At 38.0% G+C, this 11,458-nt stretch overlaps 1 protein-coding gene across 1 annotated transcript in view; it reads right to left on the bottom strand.

Moving 5' to 3' along the window:
* SCIN (scinderin) overlaps window positions 1–10,601 on the bottom strand; it is an 81,892-nt gene extending 71,291 nt beyond the window's left edge. Inside the window, exons 1-2 of the mRNA XM_081284722.1 lie at window positions 10,044–10,601; window positions 1,099–1,253 (exon numbers count right to left, since the gene is read on the bottom strand). Of these exons, the coding sequence (XP_081140848.1) occupies window positions 1,099–1,253; window positions 10,044–10,242 (354 nt within the window). The 5' untranslated portion in view covers window positions 10,243–10,601. The remainder of the gene's footprint in view (window positions 1–1,098; window positions 1,254–10,043) is intronic.
* Between the last annotated feature and the right edge of the window lie 857 nt (window positions 10,602–11,458).

Here is an 11,458-nt window from a genome sequence, read left to right on the forward strand (position 1 = left end):
ATCCATGGATTAAACTACTGATAGATTAATAATTTGTGGTATTATGGGAAGTGGTGGAAATTTTAGGAGATGGGACCTAGTTGTAAGAAGCAGATCACCAGGGCCAGGTCCTAGAAGGGTGTCTCTTGTCCCCAGCTCTTTCAACATTCTCTCTCTCTTCCCTGACACCCCTCTGCTTTCTGGCAGCCATGAGCTGGGCAGCTGTCTTCCCCTACAAAGCAATGAATGGACTGAAACCTCTTAAACTGTGAGCTAAAATAAATCTTTCCTCCTCTAAGTTGTTTTTCATGGGTATTTAGTCACAATAAAGGAAAAGCTGACGGAAACAGAGGATACTTCTCATACTTTAACTGAACAGGCATTTATAGAAGAAATAGGAAATGGAGAAGTGTAACTAGTCTGTAAAGTTCACTGGGAAATTTTCAGGAAAAACCCATAGTGAAGGGGACAGAACTATTTATTGATTTTTGTTTGTTTCAGAAATAATGCAAACTGATATTTCAAGCCAATACATATACATTATTGGGGTTCATGTGTGAGCATGTGTATCTGAGTCTGTGTGGCTAACCTCAGATATTTTCAGCTCAGTGGTTTCATTTTTATATCTAAGATTGAACCACAACACAGGGGGAATATGTGTGTCAGTCTTTGCAGTAACTGAAATTATAATTGCTATAAATACTGTATAAGGTGTTCCAGAACAATCAGGTTCTGAAGAATTGGATTACTTGCACCAAATTCAGAGATTCTCCAGAAGAGTAAAAATGAAAACTGTTAGGATGCAAGTTGCCAATATTTAATTATTGAAATAACTTTACAAAATGTTAAAGGGCTCTCTTGTCAAGATGCAATCAAAAGATCTCCTTAAAAATTAACCTCTCAAAATAAATTTAGTCCATTCCACAAGCATTTACTGAGCACCTACTATGTGTCTGTCAGGTAGTAGGACTATATCAGTGAACAAAACAGATTAAAACAAAATAAAAACAAAAAACCCTGCCCTCAATGAACTTTCATTTCATGAAGACATGAGGTATGCATGAATAGGAGGAGAAACTGAAACTGTCGTAAAGGAAACTGTCTGAGAGAGGTGCTTACCTTATACTTCAGACCTCCTTTGAAATAGCCAACAAAATCAGTAGACTCGTAGCCTTGCAATTCTCTGCTCTGTACTGGCTTGCCCCCCAAATAGTCATCCATCTGCACAGTGAAGATGGCAGCGGCTGTGCTCTCGTCCTGCGAGCACTCCTTTCCTGGAAGCAGCAAATGACAGCATCTCAATTATCATGCAAGGAAAAGCATTACAGCAGACTTTTTTCCTTTTCTTCTTTTCTTTTCTTTCTTTCTTTCTTTCTTTTTTTTTTTTTTTTTTGATTGAACCTAGGGGTGCTTTACTACTGAACATACCCAGCCCTTTTTATTTTTGATTTGGAGACAGAGGCTCCATAAGTTGCTGAGGCTGGGCTTGAACTTTTGTCCTTCCATCCTCAGCCTCCCAAGTTGTTGGCATTGCAGGTGTGTGCTACCACATGCAGCTATGACAAACTTTCTTCCAGTTGTATGTCAATGCAACAGTCATCTGCAGAAAAATCTTTAAGTAGATATATTAACTACAAACTTAATTTTACTCCTGCTTTTTTCCAATGCCTTTGAATAGTTTTAAAAGAAACACTGCCATCTGAGTATATTTGAGAAAATACAACAATATACTCCAATAAGATTTAAGAAAGCATTCTTTTGGTACAAGAAGATCTTGCTAGGAAAACATTCTGCAATTTATTTAGCCTTTAATAGCAACAAACTCCAGGCTTCCAATAGGTCAATATGTTAATTGTGAAGAATATGAACATCATGGGAAATAAGAAATAACTTCGGGAAATAGAGTGGTTTTTAAAACAAGAAAAAAAAATGAAAGTAACTGGACCTTATACCTATTTTTGAGTCTGTGACCCCATTTCACTATCTTGTTACTTCTGTTTGTATGAAGTAATTAATCTCTGAAGGAAAAGACAGAGTAAAGGATGTTGCATGCTAACATTTATTAAATGTTCATGTACTTGATATTGTCCCAGAAATTTAGCAAAAAATGTACACATAAGTTTCCCTAATACTGAGCCCATCCAGGCAACCTCACTGAGATCAAAATGAAAATTTCTAAGAGTCAATGCCTGCAATGTATTTACTGGTCAGGGCCAAGGCAATCTCAAGAAGAATACAAATTCTATTTTAAAAAAAACACTTCAAAACACTTACATATGAGTTGTATGAAAATCATAAGTGATTATAGAAATAATAACTAAATTGATGTATTTATAGTATCCTTACTATAGGACAGGCACTGTATTACCATCTAAGGAAATGTAGGCTTACAGAGGTTGAGTAACTTTTGTGAGGTCACAAAGTGATCTTTGGCAGAAGAGGACCCAGAGAGGTTTGTGTACCCAAAGCACAGGCTATTAGGAAGTACATCAGAGGATATGTTTCTTCACAGGGTCAACACTGCAGCATATAACACAGGCAATGACTTTCTCAATAATACCCCTAAAGCTCAAGAAATAATGCCAAGAGTTAATATATGGGAAGGCATCAAGTTAAAAAGCTTCTTCACAACAAAGGAAACAAGAATGTGAAGAAAGATCTTACAGAATGAGAGAAAAATCTTTGCTAGTTCCTCTGTGGCAGAGGATTAATATACAAAATATATAAAGAACTCAAAAAACTTATGACCAAAAAGAAAATAAGTAACCCAATTAGTAAATGGGCAAATGAACTAAACAGATACTTTTCAAAAGAAGAAATACAAATCACCAACAAATATATGAAAAAAATTTCAACATCATTAGCAATTAGGGAAATGTAAATCAAAACTACACTGAGATTTCATCTCACCCTAGTCAAAATGGCAGTCATCAAGAATACAAACTATAATAAATGCTGGAGAGGACATGGAGAAAAAGGAACACATCTACACTGTTGGTTGAATTGTAAACTAGTACGACCACAATAGAAATCAGTATGGAGGTTCCTCAAAAGACTAGGAATGGAACCACCATGTGACCCAGCTATACCACTCCTCAGTATTTATCCTAAAGAATTAAAGCCATCATACTGTAATGATACATGCATACTCAGGTTTATAGCAGCACAATTCACAATGACCAAACTATGGAACCAGCCTAGGTGTCCATCAACAGACAAATAGATAAAGAAAATATGGAAAAAAAAAAAAAAAATATATATATATATATATATATATATACACACACACACATACATACAATGGAGTTTTATTCATCCATAAAGGAAAATGAGATTATGTCATTTGCAGGAAAATAGATGGAACTTAAGACCAATATGCTAAGCAAAATAAGTCAAACTCAGAAGGTCAAAGGTCATATGTTTTCTTTCATATATGGAAGCTAGAGAGGAAAAGGGAAAAGAAAGGTGGGAGGGATCACATGAAAACCAAAGGGAGATCAGCTGAATAGAGGAAAGGGACCAGAGAGGGATGAGAAAAGAGAAAAGGATAACACTGGGGAATGACATTGGCCAAATTATACTGTTATATTGTGCACATGTACAAATATGTAACAACCATTTCACCTATGCACCAGTAAAAAATGTAGGGGAAAAAAAGATATGTTTTTTACATTCTGATTCTCATTAAGTAGAAAAATTTTGTGGTGACTAGCATATATTAATTTCTCCCATGGATAACCAATGCATAAAAATTTAGAAGCCTCCACAATATAATAGTTCAACTGATCACCTCAGTTGAAAGTATTCACCAAACCTGAAAAAAGGAAATCAGTCAGCTATTTAAAATAGAAAGAAACAATTTCTTTACAATTCCCCCTCTCAAGCTTGAAGTCAACCTGTGTAGTAGGATATTCTCAAGAAAAAAATTCAGCAGCTAGAAGAGTACTTGACATTAACAATTTTGTGAATGGTCTGTGGTCAAACATTAGTATTTGACACACATAAAAAAACACACATGTCCGGCTAGGGTTGAGGCTCAGTGGTAGAGTGCTCACCTAGCACGTGTGAGGCAGTGGATTCGATTCTCAGCACCACATAAAGATACATAAATAAAGGTATTATGTCCATCTACAACTAAAAAATATTTTTAAAACACACACACATACACACACGTGGTTTTCCAACTCTGAGAATAATAGTAAAGATATACATGTAGATTTTGTACACAGATGCTTTTAGAAACTTAAAATTAAATATCCAAGGTGCTAAGGATTATACACTCAGCATAAATATTCTTACCTGACTACAAGTTGAAACCTGAATCTCTTTTGGTAGATGTAAATGGACAGGCATGAAGTTAATGAATGAACAGGAAATTAGTTAATTAAATTATGGTCTCATTTGCTGATGTTTATATAGTGTGCTAAACCAGGGAAAATCAGTATGAATAAGCCAGAGACCTTTCCTGAAAGAGGTTGAATAGTCTTAACAAAGCCAATATCAGTCTTTGAATGTGAAAACTGCCATAAATTCTATTACCATGAAATCCTAGCAAGTGTTCAGAAACAGGAATTTTGTGTATGAATTCTGCTTATAACTTCAATTGATTTTTCCCTTGTGAATTCTACTTATGACTTCATTTGTTTTTTTCCTGAAACTGGTTTACTTATGTATGTTATGTTGTGTTACATTATTTTTTATATTTTGATACATTATTTATATATGTAGTAAACCTCTAAAATTTGTTCAGGGGAATGTGATCATTTTATAAATAAAACAGACTAAATAAAAGAGAGGTTTAAAAACTAGGTTAATACAACATTCATGTTTTTTTTTTAAAAATGCATGCCATATTAGGAACAGGTGAGAACATACTCAACGTGATAAATAACACCTACAAAAGACATAAAGCTGATACAGTACTTAAAGGTGAAGACTGAATGCCTTCCTCACAAAATCAAGAACAAGGCAAGGATGTCCACTCTCACCACTCTTATTCACAGGAAATTCTAACCACAAAATAAGGTAAGGAAAAGAACCAAAAGATATAGGAATTGGAAACAAAGAAATTTAAAAATGTCTTATATAGAAACAAAAGGACTGTTTACACAATAAATTCTAAGGAATCTGAAGAAGTCCTCCTGGAATAATAAGTGCATTCAGCAAGATAGAAGAATACAATGTAAGTCAAGAACAAAAGTCAGTCACATTTCTATATAGAAACAATGAAAATTAATAAACTGAAATATAAAACATAATGCCATTTACAATTAATTACTCCAAAGAAACTACAGTATGCAAACCTATTCGACAAAACATGTATGGGAACTGTATGCTAAAAATTTTTTAAATGGTGGTTAAAAAAAAAAAATCAAAGAGGACCTAAACAAATGTAAAGCCATGGACTGGAAGACTCAACATAATAAAGATGTCCATTCTCCCAGAATTAATCTACAAGCTTAATGCTATCTTCACCAAAATCAAAGAAAGAAATTAATGTTTATGATAACATATATAAACATTATAAAAGTTTTTTTGGAAGGCTGGAGTTGTGATTCAGTGGTAGAGTGCTTGTCTATTATGTGTGAGGCACTGGGTTCAATTCTCAGCACCACATATAAATAAATAAATAAAATAAAGGTTCAATAACGTAAAAAAAACTCACTTAAAAAAAAAAGCTTTTTAAAAAGTTTCCATTTATATGGAAAGGGAGTGGCCCTGGCATACTAAAATAACCTCAACAAAGAAGCCTAAAGCAGGAGGAAGTAATTATTCATGAGGAATCACTCTCCCAGGCTTAAGGTCTACCATCAGCTGCAGTAATGAATACAGTGTGGTATTGGTAAACAGGCTGTTGCCCCTAATAGCAACACTTTGTAAAACTGTAGAATGGTTTAGTTTTCTATAATATACTGAAGTATTAAGTATATGAGTACAGTACTTCACAGAATATCACAACCAAGATATTCATGTTTATATAATTGACCAATTTTTTGTTTCCCCATTTTTACTTGTACTCACTGATGTGTTTGTGTGCATTTAGCTCTATATAACTTTATCACATATGAAATTCATATAGCTGCCTCACAGTCAAGATCCCATAGAGTTCAGTTACTGAAAAGATACCTGGTGCTGCCCCTTAATTACTCCATCCATCTCTTGCCTGCATTACCCCTCCCTACTCTATCTCTAACCTCTGGCAACAGCAAACCTAAAAATTTCTCATTTCAGAATGTTTTATAAGACTCACATAAGACAGAACCTTTCTGCATTTTTTTAAAATAGCGTAATTCCCTGGAGATTCATCAGAGTTGCTGTGTATATCAGTAGTTTATTCCTCCAACCTAGGTATCTGTCAACAGATGAATGGATAAAGAAAATGTGGTATGTAGACCACACATGGAGCTTTACTGAGTCATAAAGAAGAATGAAATGATGTCATTTGCAGGAAAATGGATAGAATTGGAAAACATCATGCAAAGTGAAATAAGCCAGCCTCAGAAAGTCAAGGATTGAATGTTTTCTTTCATATGAGGAATCGAGAGAGAGAGAGAGAGAGAGAGAAAGACAAAAAGTGGGGAAGAATCTCACAAAAATAGAAGGGAGACAAATAGAGCAGAGACAGAGAGAGGAGAGGAGCACAGGGGAAAGTATTGAGGAATGAAAGCTACCAAATTATACTATGTCTACGTATTCTAATAAATATACCACAATGAATCCTCTGCGTATATACCCATATGTAATCATAATGCACTAATTAAAATAACAATAATAGAAGGGAGATCAGTAGATTAAAGCAAGTGGATGGTGGAGGGAGAATGGGAAGGTACTGGGAAATCAGATTGATCCGATTATGTTATGTGCATGTACAATTATGGCATAATGAATCCCACTATTATGTATAATTATAATGTTCCAACAAAAATTTTTGAAATAATTTATTCCTTTTTATTGGTATAGATATATCACAACTTGTTTAACCAATTACCTATTGAAGGGCTGGCTGATTCCAATTTTGGGCTATTCAAATAAAATAAAGCTGCTATGGGTATTCTTTTTTTTTTCTTTTTGCTCTGGGCATTCATGTATAGGTTTTTGCATGAAAATAAATTTTCATTCCCCTCCCCCCGAATAAATGCTCATGAATGCAACTGCTGGATCATGTGGTAGTTGCTTGTTTTGTTGAGAAACTGCCAAACTCTTTTCCAGAGTGCTGTACCACTTTACTTTTACTGCCCCTTTTTTATTGTATAAGTTCTATGTATTGCATATTTCAATCCAATCCTTTTCATTCCCATTGCTTTGCACAAGGCCTAGCACAGACTAGTTATAAGACAAGTGTATGTTACTTTGAAATATATTTAAGTGAAGTTTAAAACCGGACTTTCAATAGGTAATTGGTTAAACAAGTTGTAATATATCTATACCAATAAAAAGGAACAAGTTATTTCAAAAATTTTTGTTGGTACATTATAATTATACATAATAGTGGGATTCATTATGCCATAATTGTATATGCACATAACATAATCTGACTAATCTGATCTAAGGAGAAAAGGTGAGGGTAAGCATGAGTCCCACAGGTTGAGGATGTGACAGGGGGCAGCTTTACCACCAAGCCTTGCTCATTGACTTGTTGTCACAAGGGACTAGACACAAAAGGTGGATGCACCTGCTAGGTCCAAAGTTGAAATGTTTAAGAAAGACTAATACAAAAATTTGTAAGTTGCATGCAACAATTTCTTACTTTCCTTTAAGCATATAATGGTAATACAAGGTGGTACGTGAAATATCTGAGATGCCATGGTGTTATGGAAACACTGAGAGACACCTGGAGGGATGCCCCTCCCTCTGTCCTCCGTAATGTTAGGTCTCACTTCTTGCTTTCCCTTTTCTTCCTCCTACTTGACCTGTTTCTCATCGCTAACCTGTGTGCCTTTTCCATCCTCATTTGTCTTCATTCCTTTTCCTTCCAATTGATTTCCCAATTTCCTTTAATCACACCTTCTTTTTCTCTGAACTTTCAGCTCACCCACCTGGAGCTTTCTCTTGGTTTGTCTCTCTGATCAATCCTCATGAATTTACCTGAATTTATCTTAATTTAGGTCTTAGACTGTTAGGTGGGTGCAGTTTGCTTAGTATTAGGGGAAAAGCTGCTGGAAAATTCCCTCTGACGGTCTTGTTGCATACTTTACTCTAAGCTTTTCTACCTCCCCACAATTTTCTCTTGGCAAAAAGAGAGAGGGAAAGGGAGAAATGGCACGCATGTGCACAGCAAGAACTCTGCCACAAAGCTACTTCCTCAGCCCTTTTTTTAAATTTTATTTTTGAGACAGGGTCTCACTAAATTCCCCAGGCTTGAATTTGGGATCCTCCTGCCTCAGCCTACTGAGTAGCTGGTATTACAGGCATGTGCCATCATAGAGGGCTTCTATTATGAAACTAAATGCATGACTGAGAGTCAAATCCTACAAAATGGAAGTGGTTAAGGAAGGGAATATTTGGATAAGAAAGGAATTAAAACCTTGTGCTCAAAACCCACCTGCCAACTTCTGACAAAGCCAAACTTAACTGCCATGCACAGCAAGATGTGGAGTTCTTTTGCATTTTAATTCACCCAGATGCAAATGTGGCATTTCAGACACAGAATCATTCCAGATCCCAGAGCCACGTTCTGGATGCAAAGACCACGGTGAGGACATCATTCATTCATGAATAAAGATTATATACCAAAGTTTCTGCATTTTCTGGTGTAAAATATAGATAGACCACTATGCAGTATAACATCAACAGGAATAGCAACATCACAATGGGGAACCAAATGTATTTGGAACTCAGACTCAGCCTCTTCAACCACCTCAAGCAAGACTCCAACACCCAGTGCAGTGATTAAAAGTGCATTCTTCCTCAGTGGAGTTCTCATTTCCCTAGTGCCTGCTCCACTAGGGAAATGTTCAGAAAGTCACTTCTCAATGTTTTATATTTGTTTCTTAAGACATTCAGATGTTAGAAATAGAAATGTTGGCTTTCAGAGACTTACAAACATGTACATGTGTGGTTTTGTGCATTTTCTCAAGCTCAAGAGTAAACCTAAAACTAAAGAAACACAAGTTCAAGGGGTAGTTTTTTAGAGGGCAAAAAATCTCAAATAATTAGCATGTTGTTAGACAGGGTGTGCCCACTGGCACAAGACCTCACAGGGAGAGAGGCTGGATGTTTACAAGTCAAAGTAGAAGGTAGAAAAAGTAGAACACACAGGGGCCCAGTGTCCTGAAAGTTTGGCATGAATGTAGCCCAAAATAATTACTATTGCTAAAGCAGCGATTCTATTCCACACTACATCCTTGTTATAAAAGACCAATAATAAATTAATAAGAACAAAGCAATCCATCTAAATAAACAGCCATTTAGAAGCTGTTATTTTTCATAAAGCTATATGTATTTATATAGATAATATCAGTATATTTTTTCCCCAAACATGAAGCAGTGTTGTTCAGGGAGAATCTTGATTTAAAGTGGCCCCAAAAGACTAATCCCTTCAAATAGTAAACAAATAGAAAGCTGATGCCCAAAGGCAACATACAAAAATAATTCACTTAAAAAAAAAAAAGTCTTGCCAGCTGCTGCTGATACCCACAAACTTGCTTGACTTCATCTCCACCCTGACAGGGAAACCAGGACTGGACTTGTTGAAGGTGAGCCCCGGGGCCTTGGCTAACCTGAGTGTGCGCAGAGGCAGCGCCCCTGGGGTGCTGTGGGGTTTAGAGATTGGAAGGTGAAAAGCCCGGCAACTGGCTTGACAAAGGTCAAAGCCAGCGGGGTAAATCTACTCCTGACTTCGTCTGCACCCCAATTTGCAGTCGATCAGGAGTTGACTTCAGCCAGGAGAGGGTGACCAGTTTTAAAAAGGGAGGTCCCGCGAGGGCGCGGTTAGCACTCCAAGTCTCCAGGCGTTCCCAATTGCGGTCCCCTTTGCCTCCTAGCCTGCAAACCGCAGACTTCTGCATCTGCCCCTCCCCTCCCCGACCTGGGCGCGTTGGGGTCCCGCTGCGAATACCCCTTACCAAGCCAGAAGTGCAGGCGGTAGGCGAAACCTCGGCTCGCCTTGGCGGTGTGCAGCACCAGGTAGGCATCCCCGACGTAGAAGTCTCCGTAAGCGCTCTGGGGCACCGGCACCAGCTCCAGCTTCTCGATTCTCCAGACCTGCAGACCCTCCTGCTTGCCCGCCCGGGCAAATTCCTGGTGGTACAACTCTTGGGCCATGGTTCCCGCAAGCGATGCTCCCAGAGGTACAGGACCTGGCCTAACCTGGAGTATGACCGAACCGAGACCTGTAGTAGGGACCCTGTTCCCCGAGGCTTTATAGGGCGCGCCCTCGAGGGAGGCGGGGCTCGGACACAGGCGGGGCTCACTACCCTTGCTGGCGGCTCCGGAGATGTTGGTGGCTTCCCAGAGACAGCGCAGCGCAGGCTGCCAATCCCACGCCCTTCACCAGGCGACAAGAAGAATCGGAGTTTCAGAAATCTTGAGATTCGGAAGGAATTTATGCAAACTCCTAGAACGCCTCCTTCAAAAACCTAAATTTTCCCTGACAGCCAATGGGAGAGACAAACGATTAAAGCTGCTTGACACCGTGCACCCCCATTACCAGGGCTCTGCAGTCTTTTCTCCTTTTCTCCTGTTAGTTCAGCGTCCCAGAATCGCCCTTAGCCACAGAAGCGGTGAGAGTGCACTAGCTCTTACAGCGTCAAGTCAGCGTTTCCCTAGGAGTAGCAGTATTCTCCACTCTTATAACAAGGCTTTCTCTGCTGATAGCAGCACCTGCCTTTAGGGAGTATTGGGCCACTTTGGCATTCCCACCTACCCAATTCTTAATACATTGATGTGTTAAAATTCCTAAGCATCCATTCCATCATTTCATTGACTGGTCTCTCCGTTTCTGATGGCCCAGGTTTCTCTCTGTCTTGTTCTTCCCAGTTTGAAAATACCATACAAAACAGCATGTCAGGTTTCTTGGAAAGGATAAAACCTGAAGAACTGGCTGTGTACTCAGGGGACAGAGCTCTGCAAATCCCCTGGAGTTTAGGAACTGTGGTTAAGTTCTCTTTCCACCTGGCACCCTTGGCCAAGAAAGTTACTGGTAAAAAACAGCAGCCATCCTCCTGGGATGTTCCCAGGCAGGGCTGTTTGTGACTATAATTTTATGCTAGGCCTGCCTTTTGAATTACCTATTACCTGGCTTCAAGGTACTAATTTTCTCCTTGTTTTACTTACATTTTTTTGCTTTTAAAGCATGACAAAGCACTGTGGAGTACAGATGGAAAATTACTCTGTTTTGCATTCATTTAACAGAACAACGGTATGGCAAAGGTTTCTACTATTACTTATAAAGCAAATCACCAAGTGCATTAAGTGATCAGAAAGCTGATTTTTATGCATGTAAATTTTCTTTGGCTATTTCCCAAATTGTCCCTGGGAG

This window comes from Spermophilus citellus, assembly GCF_964194105.1.
Source record: "Spermophilus citellus genome assembly, chromosome: 3".
NCBI lineage: Eukaryota > Metazoa > Chordata > Mammalia > Rodentia > Sciuridae > Spermophilus > Spermophilus citellus.